Source organism: Haliaeetus leucocephalus, unplaced genomic scaffold (genome assembly GCF_000737465.1).
Source record: "Haliaeetus leucocephalus isolate CR32 unplaced genomic scaffold, Haliaeetus_leucocephalus-4.0 Scaffold0, whole genome shotgun sequence".
In the NCBI taxonomy this organism is placed as follows: Eukaryota; Metazoa; Chordata; class Aves; order Accipitriformes; family Accipitridae; genus Haliaeetus; species Haliaeetus leucocephalus.
In genome coordinates, this window is record NW_010972436.1 from 20,085,698 (window position 1) to 20,104,908 (window position 19,211).

The 19,211-nt window shown below is 38.7% G+C and overlaps 1 protein-coding gene across 1 annotated transcript in view; it reads left to right on the plus strand.

Annotated features, from left to right (window-relative positions):
• PTPRN2 (protein tyrosine phosphatase, receptor type, N polypeptide 2) overlaps positions 1–19,211 on the plus strand; it is a 523,716-nt gene that overhangs the window by 431,526 nt on the left and 72,979 nt on the right. The window contains exon 13 of the mRNA XM_010563027.1: positions 8,480–8,674. Within this exon, the coding sequence (XP_010561329.1) occupies positions 8,480–8,674 (195 nt within the window). The remainder of the gene's footprint in view (positions 1–8,479; positions 8,675–19,211) is intronic.

Below are 19,211 nucleotides of genomic sequence, written 5' to 3' on the forward strand. Positions count from 1 at the left end.
GTGGGTTAGACAAAGTCAAAATACATGATGAATTTGCACGTGGTTCTGCATGGCCTTTCAGGTTAATTCAGTTGTTACTACGGTTTATTTGTAACCCATACTGTGCTGTATGGCTCTCGCTGTGCTAGCGGTGAATTTACTGTGCAAATTCATATTAAGAAGCAGCTGTGCCCTCATGAGCATGTATTTGAGTTAGTTAAGATGAACAAAATATGGAAAAGGTGAAGTTTGCTTTGCACATTATTTCTCTCTGTCTGGTTACTCCTTAAGAAATCTTTCTTCTCCAGCTTCATGCTTACCAAATACGTGTAAAATGCTACATGGAAGCACACCTGAAATGTGGGAAATGCAATTTAGAAACCAGCATTTGTTGAAACCACCACAAAAATATGTCTTCTCTTTTTTTTTTTTTTTTTTTTTTTTCTTTCATTTGTGTGTGTGTGGCAGGTAGGTCAGTCTCATATCCTGCTGCTTCCAGAATTACAGTTGTCTGAATTGCAAGACCAATAATGCTCAGACACAGTCAGGGTCACTCTGAGAAAAACCTGGGTGCTTTTACACCAGTAGATCTCAGGTGATTTCAGGTCTATGGTTTGCAGATCTTTCCTATTAGAAATAGTCCCTGGTTTCTTTGGAGGCATCTAGGTAGTCTCTTTAAATCCTGAGAGAAACCACCATGATGTCATTATGACAATGATGGCATTATGCAGGGAAAATACCAGTTCAAATAAGTTTAAAGAAAAATGAACTTTCTTTGTGTATCTTCTATCTGTGCAGTCCAGTGTACTGCAGTCATGTTAAGTCAGGCATCTGTTTCATAAAACTCTTCCCTCTTTTAGAAATCAAGGATATAAACTGTCGTACTCACATAGTCCCAGTTAGACTGGTCTCTTGTATTTTTGTATAGGAAAAAAATGCACAGTAGAGTAACCTAAACATGGTCTTCAAATTTCACTGACCCTCTGGAAAGCAGTATTATGCCCAGAGATGCCTGTGCTTTCCTGGCATGGATAGCAGGGAAAACACACTACCGTTATTTCAGGAAAATATTAGACCTATGCTGTCATGTCTTCCTTGGTGACATGAGCCATGTAAAAGACCTCTCCCTCCTTCAGGAGTTTCTGGGCTACTTAGATGTCTACCTCATTGATGAGAGGTTACTGAAAGAATTAAAGTAAAAATATTTCCTTAAGCTGTATTGCATAGTCAGTGTCCTCGGTTCTGTGCAAGCCAGAAATTTTCGTGTCTGCTGAACTTCTGGAGATGTGTACAAGACCATGATGGCTTTTTGTTTGTTTGATTTGGTAGGATAAGACTGTGCAAATGCTTGAATCTAAAGAGAGGGAATAAAACAAATAAATGCAAATAACAGACAAGTCATTTTCCATATAAAGCTAGCCATGTTTTCTTTGCCTTTCCCCTCCTGCATGGCCTCTACTTTCTTCATGTACATGAAGAAAGGGGAATCGTAATTACATGAGTCACCACCAGGAAACACTCGCAATGCTAAAATAATTGAAATTTTTAATTTCACAGACCATAATCAAAATTGGGGTTTTGTTAGGAAAATGAATCTCAAGCCTGTGTTTGACTGCAATGCTCTCAAAGAGAAACAGCAGCCGTGCCTTTTAGGTCATTTAAAAACCAAACAAAGCAAAGCCCCTACACCGAGACTCGGAGTTATATCCAGATAGAGAGGGGGTGGTGTGGTACGAGAGGGCAGATAGTAAGTAAACTGAACTGGACAGACTGAGGCTATATTGACAATCAAATAAATACATTTTACTTTCTTCTTTTTTTTTTCCTCCCAAGATCTAGCACATACAAGGCTAGATAAATATGAATTGCACAGAGTGTGGATATGTAATGATACATTTGATGCTGTGTCTCTCAAAATATTACTCTCAAACGTTTTTCCAATATCTCCCTTTGTTCCTTTTCTGAAGGCACACTGATCTCAGTAGTTGCCTTTTCAGGCGAGGATAGAAAATATATGTACAAATATTCCACATATGTAAACAGCTCTTTTACTTCTGGACAAAAAGTATGTTAAAATGAAACTAAATCTTGAAAGTGTATTTCAATAACTCAAAAATAAATGGTAATAAAGCTGTAATTATCCCCAAAGCTACAAACACAGTAAATAAGTTAAAGTTAAATTTATAACACCTGCAAGCATATTAAGTATGCAAAAGCAAAACAAAGGCAGCCAAATGACTTTAGCTTCACCCTGTAGTAACACTAAGCAAATTTAGTTAGAGAATAATGATGTTTGTAGTCCTAGATTCATTTGTTTAAAAAAATGAGCTTACCTTATTTTTTCATTTTTTTAAATCTCACTGTGTTTTGACTGCATCCATAGCAGAACAGTTAAATCCATGCTGTACCTGCAGACCTCATCTCATCCTGTGAATAATGCCTCCTTAATCTAAAGGAAATTGAGGCTATTATTTAATTAAATGTATTAAAGCTAAGAAGAAAAGCATTTTTAGAGATCTTATTCTTCCATACCTAGCATATAAAAGGTTACATATATTCTTAGTTTTCATTATATATTTTGTTATAAAGTGTAGCCTTGAATCCTTTAGAATTAATAGCCAGCATTTTTAATATAAAATTACTACAAACCAATTTTGGTTTGCATGTAAAATGAACACACTGCTATTGTGATCATGCCTGCTTAAGCAGATTTGTTTCTGATAGAATATTAGGCAGGTCAGGTTGAAAGGCCTTGGTGTACACTCAGTTATCACTTTTAATAAACAGTAATTTCTTTGTGTAATGTCAATGCATTTTCTTAATAATTACACCATGGAAGGATTTTTTCTCTCTTGTATTTTGTTAATTCTGAAAATAATTGTGCCACACTTTTTTCTGGACCGGCTCAGGTGATTTCCATTTGAATTTGTGAAGCAAAAGATTTTTAAAGGTGTGGAGATGTTAGGCCTATTTCCTGGACTTTATTTTTGGAATTATGTAAATCTGGGGATCAGTTACAAAAATAGATTCTTTTCGTTAATATATAGTAATGAAATTGTATTTCTTTTTCTAAATAAACTGGAAAGTTGGGATTTCCCTCAGATCCCAGGCTGCTATTAAGCAGATATGAGGTGAATGTGACTGAGGAAGGAGAGCAGTATTTTAGATATGAAGCTATTTTCGTTTACTTTGGACTGAATAACTTCATTTATAGTGCGCCCGGTACCAGCTAGATGAGAACGGTTCACATGCTGTGGTCAGTGGCTGGACTCAGACCACCTGAAGATGTTGCGTAGTGTATTTGCATTAAGCAGGTATATTTGAATAAACAGCAACATCCTCACTGGAGGCAGCTTAGAGGTGGAGTGGCTCATCTTTAAGAGTAATGAGTGGAGAGCCAAAGTGCGTGTTGGCCATCCCTTAACCGGGATGCTCAGGTCAGTTCTCCTGCTTGTAACGTGCCACCCTGGCATTTTCAAATTCCATTTTTGCAAATAAAACAAGGGAAAAGATTCAATATTGACCATTCAAGCCTCAGTTCCAGCTGGTTTTAGTTCCGTGCTTGCCTATACTCTTAGCCCTTACCAGGGTGTATACGTAGATTTCTCTCCAAACCCAAACGTTTTAGTAAACTATGTGGTCTTAATGGATTTTCCAGATACCTACTGTATTAGCTGAACCTGATGAAAGATAAAAATTTGTCTAAATTATCATTTGCTGCCTTGCTCTTCTGTGACACTGATGGCTGCCGCGCATCACGAAGCCAAGTGGCAGCAAATGCTGCTGCTGTCACTGGCTGGGGATGTCCAGGAGAGGTGGCCTAACACTTGCGGTGGTAAGCAGGTTGCATCTCTAAACCAGACGTGAGGAGAGTTTCTTACTCATCTCTTCAAGTTCAGAGACCCATCTAAAACATAGTGGTGAGGCTGGCTCTCCGTCCCTCTGGGTTGGTGTCCATTAGGCACAACAAGTCTCTCAATGCCCTTCCTTAAATGTGGATAAACTACATTTATGCCACAGTGTGGTACATTCACAAGTGGACTGTGTGGATTTGAAAATCCATTTGTTGTACCTGAGGAAACTAATTGTTGCTTCGTGCTTCTCCCTGTCTCTGTGAGGAACAACCAAGTATTAGGAACAGTTTAAAACCTCATTGGAAGAGGTCCAAGGGTTTTCTGAGAATACTGTTTATGGTTTGTTTAAGGTTATCAATTATGTTTCAAATAAAAAGCTCTCTACAGATGATCATTGTGCTGTACTTTGAACTCATTTAACTGGACATTATTTACAGAATATTTATCTTGGTTATGGCAGTTTTTGTCACGCAGTGGTATTACTTTTCCATTATATACTGCATGTGACCACCACATAAGTTTGATAATAAATGTTGGGAAATAAAAAACAGAGTAAGTGCCTCAGTATGATAGCAATTCCCATGTGATGGGAAATAATGTCATAAACTTCAAATTACCTTTTAAATAAATGTTTACGTCCAATCCATCCATTAGATCATAGCCCGAAGGGTCAGGAGCATCATTTCTTCATATTTCACTGTATGCATTATGATTGCTTTTTTAGGTGTAAATGATGTTTTTAAATGAAGAATGGCACTCGAACTATACACAAACAACGGCTAGACATTACTGAGTCGCAGTACGGCAGAAATAGCCTCAGCCACTCGGCTAAATATAGAAGTGCAGCAGTAAATTGAATTCATTCTTAGAAAATATTTTTAATGGTGTACGTGCTGAGACGATACAGAAATACAGCTCATATCATTCTCACAGTTTGCAGCTTTGACATTTTAGTCAAGTTTAAATTCTAATTGTGGTTTTGGTAGATGGCTGATTTGCTAAATGCTTATGAGAGTAAAGATTTTGGAGAGCAGGGAAGAGCATACCTGAGCGTGCAGAGAAGTGTGCAGGTAACAGATACCATATTAATAAGGGTCTTAACCTTGTAAAGTGATGCCACCTGTGTAAGTGCCCAGGGATGGTGTTTCCCTGAGAGCACCCAGTGTGAAACACCCCACACGCTGAGACCCCGCTATTCCCAATGCCTTTTGTAGGAAGGGGACATTGCTGACCACCTCAAGGATGAAGCAAACCCAAATCCCACGTTTAGACCTTTCCCAGCTCTGAGCTGGACATCCCTAGTCCGTATGTCCTGGAGGAACCCATCTGGCTCCCCAAAACACCCCATGCATCAAAGCTTTTATATGTGGTGGTGTTAACGGTGTGATCCCTCCGGTGCTAGGCTAAAAACCCAACCGGGAGTGGAAATGGTTGGGCTAACAGGCAGGTGGCTTTGAAGAAGTAGAAGCTTTAGGTGCCCTCAGACTGCTGACATGCATGTGGGGATGGGGCAGGTTCCTCAGCCTGGGCTGGGCTGCCTGGGAGTGGGGGAAGGAAGAGCTGTCAAGGGCCGTTAGACCAATCTGGAAATAAATTCAACCAAAACCCGTCTGTTTACAGGCAGGGGAAAACCCATTGTCCTGGAGATTTAAAACAGCAGTCAAGAAATTCAGTGGTGTTTTTGCTGCAACTATGATTTGACCTTCCTGTTTACATTAAACAGTTTTTATGGTGGTGTGCACTGACATGGTTGCTTTGTTTAAGGTATTTGACAGTTACAGCAGTTCTGGGAATAATTGTTTTGGTTCTATATATGTCAGGAAATAAATATGTTAATGTTTGAGAGCAGTTTACTTTTTTTAAAACTTATTTACATTTGTTGTGTTTCTCAACTTTACCTTCTTTCATGAGGACTGTGGACGTGTTAAACAGTTTTAAAACAACATTGCTTAGTAACATATTAAATACTTTATGTCCAAAACATTCTTTTTAGTTGGAGGTTAATCTATTCCAGAACCGGTTGGCTATAACGTTGCTTCTTTTGTCATTATCGTTTGCATAAAAATGGTATATTAATTTCTTAGAGTTCACTTGATCCTGATTCTTTTTTGTTAGCAGAGGTCTATAATCCTTTCCACAGCAACCACTTGTAAAAGCAGAGGATTATGACTTGAGGCAGGATATGAGCAGCAGGAACAGATCAACTTAAAAACAAAGATCCTGTTTGAGTACAAATGCTATTGTTAGCACAGAGTTGGGGTGAGTCAAGTGGCAGGATGTCTATTAGAATATAATAAATTTGTATCTACACCACATGGCATGCTAGCCAGAAGAGACATCCTTTTAGCTGTTATGTGACAGACTACGTATTTTTATACCTTTACTTATAATACTTTTGCCTAGACCAATAAACCATTCCCTCTGAGAATGGCTGATATCTAAACATCTGAACAGCTTTTTTCAGTAGATTTATTTTTCTGTCTAAAAAGTTTCCACACTGTTATACTTTTCCCAAAATCTGCTAAAAGTAAGGATTTGAAATTACACTACTGCAAGGTCGTTCCGAGGTTAGCAATAACCATTTTGGACTATTGCTATCTTATGACGTGTGTGATCCTTCAGAGAAAAGGAGAAGGAGAGATTTTTTTCTTTGTCCCTATATTTAAAAAAAAGAGATACAATAACATTTTTTTCCTTTATTAAAAAGTCTTGGGTTTAATACTGATAGTTTAACTGACCTATCTAACACTACTGTATGTGGCTCAATTTAAAGTATTTTTGAAGTTTAATGTTTTTTCCTAATACTTTTCCTGTTACTGTCAGTAGGAAGTAATGAAGGTAAAAAGTTACGGAAAACATTCTAGTCAAGTGTGGAAAAAACCCTACTTTTTGTAAAAATTTGAAAAATTCTTACATGGCATGGACAAAATTAATAAAGATACAAAATGCAGTGATGGAGTCAGGTAGCAGTTTCACTTGGGACAGTCTGTACAGTTATTCCAATAACTCACACCACATACAAGGAGTAATCTGTGCTTCCCAAACTTCTGCTGACTGTATTTTTATGATGGACAACAAAATATATCCTGTTTATATATGATACGAATTTTGTCTCAGTGTATCTTAATTTGTACATGTGTGTATATATACATTTATAAAAAAAAAAGTATTACACACCATAAAATAGTGTAATTCCACATAAGCATCTGTAATGGCAAGTCAGCCAAAAGCTTTGGTAGAAGAAAATGTTTGGAGGGTTCTTTAATCACTGCCATGTGTTAGCAAGAGGAGAGTCAATATAACGGTTTCAGGAGGTTTGTCTGAATGGTTGCTACTGCATGGATTAGGATCCCTCTTCAGTGTCCTAAAGTTTGCAAGGTTAAAAGAAAAAACATAGTCTTAAAGTTATATTTCTAACTCCTATCTGAAAAGCAGATTTTATTGCACTTGATATTTGGAGGTTTTCAGATCATCCTGCTGATGGCACTTGGGCTGCAACTATATTATCAATGAATAAGAAAACAGAAGCCATGGCATTTCAACAGTATGAATTCTTCAGACTGTATTATTTTGTTAGCCTGAGGCAAGAGACTGTGCTCTTAGTACTCATCTGTGCAGAATGAGTAATCTGAGACAAATGTGTAACCACACCGTGTGTGCAATATGTCCAGATACTATGGACTAGCTGGTCTTGCTGTGCACCACAGGCAGCCAAGTATCTCTCATGGACAATAGACATATGTTGAAAAATGATAATTTTATTATACTGTCTGGGATTTCACCACACATATCTGATTCTAAAAGCATTATAACAATGGCGGTGTAACTGTGGGTCTGTTTGTCCCATCAGAGTCAGAATTTTATACTGTAAGGAGTTGGTTTTACCAGCAGGATTTTCCGTTACCTAACCAGAATTCTGTATTTTTGCATGATTTCTATGCATGGGAGCAACTGAAAATATGTATTCCCAGGGCAGTCTATTTCGGTGTTTTAACATGGCTTGCGTTAGCGTGTGTGATAGTTTGAATTTTCTTTCTTCGCCAAAGCTGCTTAAACAATACAATGACAGATTTCTGCTTTTATTCTTCATTAATGTCATTCTTCATCCTCTCTGCCCCACATCAGGGAGGAAGTGTTGTGAGTTTGCTATTTTAATGAAGAGAAATGAGGCATCTATCAACTAGGATTTATACTGGAGAGCACATCAATTCAGTTGCCTTGAGCTTGCTGAGTTTGCATATCCAGGGCCAAGCAGCGCTCTCAATTACTCCCGTGCAACCCCATTAACTTCAGGAGGTTGCGCAGTTCAAAAGTGGCTTCGCAGAATGCGGGGCGGTATCAGGGAGAAAAAAGGCTATCTGTTAGAGAAGTCAAGCTTCAAAATACTATTTTTTGGTTATCTAAAAGGAGATGTGCGTGCAGCCCTAATTACACTTTTGAAAGGTTAGGGTAGTCATCATATAGTAATTTCATTGAGTATTTCTTTGTAGATGTGCCTAACAGAACAGACCGCCTCCCAAAAATCACTGCAGTGAGGGGGAAAACACTTCCAGCCTGGAAACATATTGTAAATCATATGTCTTTAGTAGACTGTATCCTGTAATTACTCTTAACCGTAGGTTGTTTCTTCCTCTTTCTCTCTCCAGGAGCTATGCCGTCAGCGCATGGCAGTGAAAACATCTGATCGCCCGGAGCCCCTGCATGCTTCTCGAATAAATAGCGTTTCTTCACAATTTAGTGATGGGCCCATTCCCAGCCCCTCGGCCCGGAGCAGCACATCGTCCTGGTGCGAGGAGCCGGTTCAGTCCAACATGGACATCTCCACCGGTCACATGATCTTGGTAAGGCATTTTTGTCTCCGTGGCATGAGAAATTCCGTCAGAATTTAAGGTACCTGCTCTGCTTTTGGAAAGAGATAACTTTTAAAGAAAGGGAAGCTGTCTTTTCACAGGTAGAAAATATTCCTCAGCTTTGTTGGTAATCTTAGCTTTGTATAATTAAAACTAAAGGGGGGTTTATTTCCATTTCTTTTTTATTATATCGGGTTTTTTCCTCTCTGGGGAACATTCTTTTAGCTTGGAGATATGAATCGTTTATGTGCTTGCTTTAAAAAAGATAAACCCTGTGTTGTCCTTTTGTCCTATTGATTTATGTTTACCGCAGCTTGGACAACTGAAGAAAACTGCTAAATTTCTGATTGGCTTGCTGCTTTTTCTCATGTATCTTCAGTGTGTGGAGGTATCTGAGCTGAGAAGGCAACAGAATATTAGTGATGTGGAGCAATTTGTTTTCCGTTACCCTTAGAAAAGAAAAGGGATCTGAATTTTGAGCCTTGCCTGAATTTTGTTGTCCTTGGCTGAATTTTTTCCAAGCTGGATGTCTTCTATGTTTGAAATGATCCAAATATATTTTATTGATGGAGTCTGCATTGGGAAACTTGGGTTACTTCCAAACATGACTTGCGAGCAGTATCAGTGTCGAAGATGGACACATGAAGGTCTGTGTGTATGGAAGAGTCAGGGTCCAGTGGTTGGGCCTGGCTGCAGCTTGTTTGTCTCTCTCTGTTAGTGTCCTGCTGGGAGAGCTGTAGAGTGATCCCCCATTTTTTGTGCCTTATTTTTCCTCCTTCTTCAAATATTTGCCGTCTTTGTAGAGTGCATTGAAATTAGCTAAGAAGTTAGGTGATGTTGAAGATGATGAGTCAGGCGTTATTTTGCTTTCTATATTTGATTTCTGCTCTTTATTGGTATGGTTGATCTAAAGTAAGCACCCTTTCCAGTTGGTAGTGTTGCCGTGCTTTTGGAAACTTCCCTGTTGATCTATTTTACTCACCGCTGAGAAGACTCACCAGTGGGGTCTGTCAGAAGAAAACCTCTCCACCATGCCATACTTTTGGGTCATAATTTTTCAACTTCTTTGTCTCTTTTTCTGGACTTACATTTGAAAGTACTGTCTTCTCAGGTATTTCTCAAGTTCTTATAAGCCACCTCACATAATGGAGAAAGGAATGAAGGCAGGCAAAAAACAAAGACCTAATTTGACCTCAGCCAAGTTACTGACCTCCTTCAGCCTTGATCAGGTCAGCTATAAAACTGAGCAAAAGCAGGGCAGGATTGTAAACCAGATGCTTCATTGGAATATGTCATCCTGAGTAAATACTTCTTCCCCTGTCCCTGCCTATTCCCCCCCAAAAAGGAGTTGATTAAGTATTATGTTAAAATCTGGTATACAAGTGCAGTTTGGAAGGGTTGCTCCCATGACAGAAGATCATTTGTTGTAGTTTTTACTGTCCCACTTGTGCCTAACTAGAATTAAAATTCACTTGATTTCCTCTCATAGTTAACTAAAAGGCTTGGTGGAGAAAAGATTGTTTTCAATTGCCAAACCTCAAAATAAGTACAAATTCCTGTCTTAAGGTTCTAAGGCAATTTATTTGTATGGAAATAAGAGCAAAATTTCCTATGTAGATGGAAATATGAGTTTAACATTTGCAAACAATTTCAACTACTTTAAATTGAGCAAAAATTGTTTTCGGTTATATTATTGGGAAAAATAAAAAATCACAAAATCAAGCTTAAAGGAGAGAAAGTTGCATATGGGAACCACTTATTCTAGCTCTTGTAATTTCTGCAAAATTACAAGAAAGAATTGTCTTCATATGGTGATAAAAAAAACTTTAAAAAATAATCAGATTGGTCAGGATCACTGTTATGGTCTTCAGTGTCCGTAATTCACTCAATCCTCTTTAACCCTGATGATGAACGCATACATATGTTAGCTATCTATCAGCGTATGTTATATCTTAGATGGTGAGGGTTCAAAGAAGGGTAAAAGAAATGTTGTAGTGTCTTGAGAGTACAAGCCACACAGAGAGAGTAAAAATAGTTAATTTGTTTAGTCTAAACTGAATAAACAAAAATCAGTGATTCAGGGGAGTTTGCCTATGTGCTTTGAAATGCAGGATGGGGAAAAGTTGTTCTTAGTGGACATAGATGATACAATTAGGAAGAAAATATGGGTTAGAATCGAAAGGATACATTTAGCCTGGGTATCAGGGCAAGCCTAATAGGAGGGTCAGGCAGGCAGTGGGATGTTTACTTCAGGGAAGTAGTTAAACCGTAAATTCAAGATGTGCTGAAGGTTAGGTTTACATGGGAAGATCAGCATCGCTCAGCTACAGCACTGAAGCAGATGATTGGACTTGATCAGAAATGCTTGTGTTTTGTGTCACCGTGGGTCACGCTGAAACCAGAGAGCTGACCCAATTTATGTTTTGCTCAAAAATAAATGCACATATCTGTAATACCTTATTTGCCTGAATTTCTCTCCCTCTGGAGATGCGGTGGCTTGTTGGAGTTCAGCCACAGAAGAGCCTCACCAGAAGTGAGATTTTCCCCCCTTGCCCTGCAGCTACAAGTGGAGGAGGGTGAGGGGCCACTTCACAATTTTTATATCATTCAGTATAAGAAGTTTTCCAGTTCTTCCCTTTTCCTGCTGCCACGATCCTCTTATCTTTTAAATTTTGTAGATATTTTCCATGAAAAATATCTCAGAGCCTAAAAAAGCAATGAGAAATGTTAGCAAGGGGCCTGGTAAGAATGGCAAATACCATCTGCTTTGTAGGGTAGATGCACTTACAGGTCTGTAAACGTGTTTTGCAGCTCCACAGTGTGCAGCAAAGTAGCAGTTAGCTGAGCTAGGGCTCCTCAGTCTTTATTGTTCGTAGGTGCCAGAACCTCCCCAGAGAAAATTAAACAATGGATTACTGTATGAAGTGGCAGCAGGAAATATTTTATTTTGATTTATAAGCAGAATAAATCTTTAATGAAAGTAGCTTAGGAGAAATGTGTCTGCGGCTGCTGATTGACTCCATGTAATCTTGCTCAGAGGTAGTGTTGGTCAGAAGCATTTCTGTAAAGCTGTTTAATTTGCTGGAAAATGCTAGCAAGTCGTACCTGAAGTGATATCCCAGCCACCTCAGGTTTGGGTTTACTGGAGCTTGTGGTTGGGCACAGGTACTGTTTTCCTGGAGGACTTGCTACTTGTGGTTAGCCCATCGTTTATAGTAGTCGAGGTCTGGAGAAAGCAGGAATCTTCCAAACTCATGTGGCTGTGGGACGGTCTCCTCACTTAGACTGAAACCAGTCTTTCAGAGAGAAAAATGCTGCATTTCTGCCACTTTCCTCTACAGCGAAGACAATGTCTCCGCACTGCTGACAGTAGCATGAGATAGTTTGTACTGTTGGCAGGAGGAAGCCAGGAGGACTCAGGAGGCCCAGAAGGACAGCGATAACAACATTCAGAGCTTTTTTTTTTTTTGCTTTTCACTTTCTTTTTCCTCACATTTATAGCAGGAGGATGGCCCATATGGCACTTTTTGATTCTGTCTTTCTAAAAGATCCAAGCACTTTGGAAAGTGTAATTAGAGAGGCAAGTTTTATGCAGTCGCGTTTGTGGCACTGACTGGCTGGTTTTAGCATGAGCAACAACAAAGTGCCCTCATTTCAGTAACCGTTGGTTTTACAGCAAAACAATTGGGTTTTGGAAGGTCACAGCAAGGAAAAGAGTAGGAACTCAGAAATAGATTTTCATCCACTTCATTCACATATGTGCATCTGTATTTCAAGTGCTGAGAAGTCCTAATAAAGTGCAACGCTTCCCTTCGCAGTCCAGCAAGAGAACCGGGGGTGTTTGAAGGTGTCCAGGAGAGATTTAGTCTCCCTGACTTGGGCTCCTAACTTACACCTTCATTTTAGGCACTTAATGAAGTCCTGTCATTGACTTGAGTCCATAAGCTTCCCTTCTAGTTGGTGAAGTGAGTGGGTGGCTGGGAAGGTCTCCAGAGGATCGGGCAGAGAGATGGTATCTCTTGGGAGGCCTCCCGTTGTGCCTGCAGCGTCCCATTGACGTCTGCAGCTTAGATGAAGGAGTCTCTTTTGTTCGTGCTGAAGCACAAGTTTAGCACGTAAGTTAGGTAGATTGGACCCCACATCTGCTTGGTATCTTGCCACGCTTGTTTGGTTAAAATAATTATAATCTTTTATGAGTTTTTAAATGAAGAACAGTACTGCAAGAAGGGAGCGTATGCTTTTGATGATAACATTTTGAGGTTGTTATCTGAATACCGTATATGAGAGGGAATTTGCAGAAGCAGAAGTGATTTTCTGTGTTTTGGGGTTTTTTTTTCCTTGTAAAGACAGACGTGCAAAATTTGGAGCATTATACATAAATTAGAATTTCAGAAAGTGTGAATCTCCAAAATGTCCTCTTCAGTACTTGTTTAAGCTGGAAGTCTGAAGATTCTTTTCCCTGAGGGTATGAAGCTGGTGTATTGGGAAATAATAATAGCCTGTGATAGTTTGCACATACCATACTTTTCAGAAGGAAGTTTCATAACTGGGCTGAATGAGGCAGTGGGAGCAAATGAACTAGAGACTGAATTCTAACGCTTCACATGTAGGAGGTGTAAGTCCACTTGATCCCCCTTTTTTTTTTGGCAATTTGCCTGCAAAACCAAAAGGACTTTCCTCATAGAGAAGAGAAGGATAGCCTCATATGAAAACTTTGTGTTCAAAGAAGGTTCTGGGACAGTTTGTGTCCCAGAGGGTGAGCACCTGTGAGCATCTCCTGGGACACAACCTGAACTAAGGGGCACATGGGTCAGAGACGTGCTGCTGGGAAATCTGTCAAACTCAAGATGTTGAATTTTGCATCCAATTTAGTTCTGATGCTGAATCAGTGGCAGGGTTGCTGTGGGACTGAGAAGGGTAACAAGCAGGGAATAGTTTCCAAGGTTGAACCTGGTTTTTTTGATAACATTGGTATCCTGTAGTCTCTGCATAGTAACTTTTTGATGGTTTCTAAGCAATTTTCCCTCATTCTCATTTCTTAAAATAAATTCTGTTTGAAGTGAACTCTATGGGGTAGCTAGCTGCTATAGATTTTCTTTTAATTGAATGTGGAAGAGTGGGGGATTGTGTGATAGAAGACGCTTTCCAACAAGCAAAAATATTTGTTAAATCCTGCACCACATTTCGCTGAAATATCTTGATTTTATTCCTAAAAGCTGCAATAAAAGCATGAGCAAAAGGCATCTAAACACATTCTAAAGAGAGAAACTCCAACATGTGAGGACCGATAGCACTGTGCTAGATGCAGGTGTACTTTCCACCTTGAGCTTAATCTATATACACACAAAACATTTCCTGAGCGAAGGAGCGTGATGCACAGTATGAGTGCAGTGCACTGCCCAGGGACACACGCAGCAGAGTTGATTAATGCTAGCAGGGACAAAGGTGAGGACTGCAGGTATGGAAAACAAGGTCTTTGTCACAATTATAGTGTGTTTGATTATTTAGTGGGTTTAATTTTTTTTTTCTTTTTCCACCATTTCCTTCTACCACCATTAATTTCTCTTTAGCTCTTTATGACTTTCAAGAATAGAAAGACTCTAAAAAAAAAGTTTACAGCTGAGAAAATGAAGGAAAAAAATCCTCCCTCACATGGGAAGGGAAACAAATCAGTGGCAAAGTTTAGCTAAAAGCATAAACTCCTTAAACATGTGCTAAGTGGATCTAAATCCCAACTTACCTTTCAACTGTTCCAGTTTAAATAGTTGGAGGAGTCTCATGAAATGTAAGTCCCAAGAAGGCTTTGGCCCTAAAGGCCATTTCATCACGAACAGTCAGACAAGAGGAGTTACAAGGGAAAAGGCTGTTGTGTATTGCATTACTCAGTGACAAGATAGCCAATATTCCAAAAAGACATAAATACTATGAATGGGAAAATCTTTACCCCTCTTTCCCTGAGTTGTCATGCTTTTAGGGATGAGTGGAACTGGTTGCCACCTGAAAGATCTTCTGCTGATGAAATGGTGTTTATCCCTTCTTTTTAGGTTTTTTCCCCTTCCTAAATGTTTAAGTTATTTTTAAAACATTTGCCTCTGTCTGTTTAAAGACAGGACTTGAGATACAGCAACAAAGAAAAGCTTTGCATATGAAAACAGCTCTACTAATAGAGCCATAAATCTAATAAATGGATGTATGTACTACATAGATTTCATCAATAAAACTCAGAAAAAATATTCATGAACAGGTTACCCTTTGATTCTTCCATTTTTATTTGTTTCATGTTCAGTTGCCTCCCTTTTTCTATATTAATCTTGTTGAATGGGCCTTAGGAAATAACGACAATTACAGAGTCAGTATTAAATCAAGAAAAACATTCCTCTTGAACATGGTATGAAATTAATTTCAAAATCTTTTTTTTTTCCTAAATTCTTCCCTGTCAGTTGTTTTCCCCAAATGTATTCATGATTAGAAGTAAGTTGCCAAATTTCTGTGACTACACCTTGGTGTGTCGTTTGAATGTGAGGTGTTTATTCCAGCTTTGTTTAAGCTGCTTTGGTTGAACACTTTTAGCCACCTTATATCATTCCCTAAGGCTTTTAGTAGAAGGATGAAGAAAACATTTCTATTAATATTCTAGAGTACTAATTTTAAAGTGTTACATTGGGAGAAATACTTGACACAAACTTGGTGGCTATCTGAACTTATTTTCCATTTCTAGAGAACATTCAGGTAATGTCAAGGCAAGATAAGTACCAGTTGTAGCAAGTAGCAAGAGATGCTAGGAGGTCATTTAATGAAAAAGATCTGGGTTTTGATACTTCAGATTGAAGATAAGGGATGTTACTGGGTCCTCAGCTGCTTCTGAGAGTCTCATTAGTGGCAGAAACCAGAGATGAACTCTTGTCTAGGAGGCTACCGGTCTGGTCTTTTGGCTCCAAATGCATCCTAAGTAATGAAGTGCTCTTCTCTGTGTTTGTCCTGTTGTGTGTGCTCACATTGTACATTAAGGTGTTGATAATTCGTTGTAGCAGATGTAGCAGTTAATCATATTTTGGATCTAACAGGTGGAAGTGCCTATTTAGAAAGAGAAGAGCACTAGAAAGAGGGTGGTTCAGAAGGACTTCTCAGGCAGGAGGCCAAGATAATACGTGTTATAACATCTCTGAGCTGGTGGCAAAGTTCAGGCATGGGAAGGAGGTGAGCTTTGACTCACTGTGGGATAAAGAAGTGGCTCATGCACGTTGCAAGACATGATGCACCACTAAGATCAAATGATGTGTGGTAAATGGGACTACAACTTCAGAGCTGAAAATGCGTAACAGTCCAGGATGAAACTGCGGCTTGCTTCGTGGTGCTTACAAAGAAGGGACATCATACTGGCACTGTGTTTTTTCACTGCTATACCAGTTGCAGTTTAAGGTACCCAGGAGAACTCCAGTGGTATTTTGGAGAGCTCCTTCTCTTCATGTGGGCTATGCCAGCAGAAGTTATTGGAAGTGCTCTGGTTAAGATGCTACTGGCAATGAAGGGAGCTTAATCCCTCCATTGATGGACCAAAGTTCATTTATTCTCATCTTCAGGGCAAGGTAAAAAAATTCGTACTTTGCTTTCTGTAACTCTTTCTGGGATTAGGCCTTAACTTGGCCGTGTTTTGTGAGTACGGTATCAGAATTTGGGTGGTATTTGGAAAATTTAATGTGTAGGACACAGAAAAAATGGTCAAATTTTACATATGTACCCACGATGCAGCTGTGGAAACATTTTTAAATAAGGAGATAAACATTAAAATAATCTGTGAATTTCACTTGTGGATGACATAGTATTTGCTGTTCCATAAAGGAGGACTATGTTACTTTTTGGTCAAAACCAGGTAAAGTTAAAGTCTACTACCCTCAAATATTCCAACTCCCCCTCCCCCCAGCATGTCTTTATAAAATGCATACTTTTGCTATGAATTTCTGCCTTTTATATAACTCTTCCTTTGTTTCAGATTAGGGTAATATCTTTTTGCTTTTTCTAGCTGGTAGCTCTTGTTCAGTGCTGTAGTACCTCCCTCATCCTCTTGTCCTAAACTCGTGTGCTAATGCTGCTTTAGGTTGCCCAGCTGGCCAAGAAAACCCTATTCATAGCTAGGGAGAATTACAAGTTGCCTCTTGTTTCTGGGTGCTTGCTGTACCATTGAATTGAACCAAGAATAGAAGGGAGGGGTGACAAACTGCTCACAAGCATCACCTCCTTCAAGCATGACCTGTTATTGCTCTGGGAATTATTCTCTGCCCTTTTCTTTTTGGAATGACCATGAGGGCTGGCGTCCAGGTCCTAAAATGTTTCTGTCCTCAGTCTGGTTAGTAGTAAATCCATTAATGTCTGTTGAAGATGGTTGGTTTCTGGATATGATGTGTCTTTATAAAATATTTCTCTGACTATGTATCACAACTGCATTATTCTTAAAATGAATTATGTGAGGGTTTGCCTCCTTCTGACCGGGCTGTTTGTCTATCTAAAATATTCCAATGAACATCCAGTAACCCTAGTGCTCTAAGCTCTAGCAGCTGTCAGTGTAGTGAATTCAAGCACGTTTCTGTATTTCTTTTATTAAATATGTGCATACACAACACATTTCTTTAAAGAAAATAAACAAAAACTGACAATGTCTCCTTATTGGATGCATTGTATTTATACTCTGAGCATTGAAGAGAGTCTGGTAATTATAAAGTTGTTTAAGCATTTTTGTTTTAAAATTAAAAAGGTACTAAACTTGAGAAAACAAAGACAGTCAGTTATTTAATAGTGACTAGTTCTTACATTCTTTTCATATTTAATGTAAGTGGACTTTAGCTGGTTGCAAATAAAAATACTAAAGGACTAGCAATGCACACCATGATTTGTGTTCTTGCTGTCATCCAAATTCACAGAGAGAAGGAAACATATTAAAGAAATTTGATAAGACCAGGTGGTCTGAGTGAATAATTTCCCTTTCATTAACATATTCCCCTTATTAACTCTGTAATTAATTGTACATAGCTAAGGAAAGCTATGGAAATTGCATTTTGAGATGTATCAAAGCTGACTTTATGCTTCAGACTTCCATGCAATTTACTATTAATGAAGCAAGAGATGGAGGCCCCAAATCTATAATTATTACTTACTATTTGAATGACAGGCAAAGAATTTTATCAGCACAGTTTCAAATGAAAGGGGATTAGCAGCTAATGTTGAAATTGTTAATCTTTCTTATTAAAATAATTTTGACGAGAGTGTTTAGCCTGAAAGAGGTTTCTGGAACATCATTTACCATTAAAACAGCTATTTTCTGAAGCTCAGTATGAATTTGTCTAAGTTTGACAGCAGGGTGCAAATATTTTTTAAATGAATGAATATTTTATGGGAGCTAAGGCTGTTCATGTGTGAGCTGATGCCGAGCTGCTTGCTGCGTGCATATCTCCTGGAATGTGCAGCAGGATGGTAGTTGAATATCCATCTTACCAAAGTGAAGATGTCTACTGAGATAACAACGGAAAAAAGATACAGCAGAAAAATCTGAGAACTGAAATTGCACCCAAGGCTGTATCTGCACATGACTGATTAACAGGTGGGAGCCGGATCAGATTCGGGCCCTAGATCTTGGTGATATTTTTATGACACAGAAAAAGCCTATAATTACCTTTGGTAATAATGTTACTTCATGTTTAGCTAGGCCTTCTTACACCCTTAAATGGTGGCATATTTTTAGGTTTCGTATATTTTTATTAGTGTCATGTGCCTTGAGATGAGTATTCGGTGGTGGGTGCTTTATACCTACATGTATGCTTGTGTACAAATACCATGTACAGCAACAGTATCCTCATGTAAGTATAGACAAATGTTTGTGAGCAGAGATATAATATACGTCTTTTAACTGTTAATGAAAAACTACATTTTAAATTTTGGCATTTTAAATTTTAAAACTTTTCCTTGCAAAATTTGCAATTTTCATCTCTGACAGAAGTGTACAAATGAAGTTGACAAGGCTGTTTTCGCTCCTCAGGATGAGGAAATTGCAAATATATAGTGACATAAATGATGAAAAGCAAAGTAGTCATAATTTACAAAATTTAATTTGCAGTGGTCTCAGCCACATAAGTACTGGAGGAGATGTATGTAATAAGAACACTATTAATTTGCCTGTGTCCCATTATAGAAAAAAGCTAACGTAAGAGATGTCACATGTCTTTGCCAGTGACAACTCTTACCAGCAGAATAGATAGAGATCATTTAAATGCTTTAATTGAGACATTATTTGCTTGAGTAGATGGACTTTATATAAAGATACCATCAACACAACAAACCCCCATGTACCTGCTCTACCATGAGATTAGTCCAAGCATTACCTGCATGTGGACCATGTTGGAACTTTACTGGGTTCACTCAGAAAATCACAGGTTACAGAACTAACCTTATATCTGTAGTCCTACAAATGTTCTTTGCAACGCTCTTGCAGACGGTGTGGTATTGTAGCAGAAAGTGCCATAGGCTGTGTGTTCGCTTC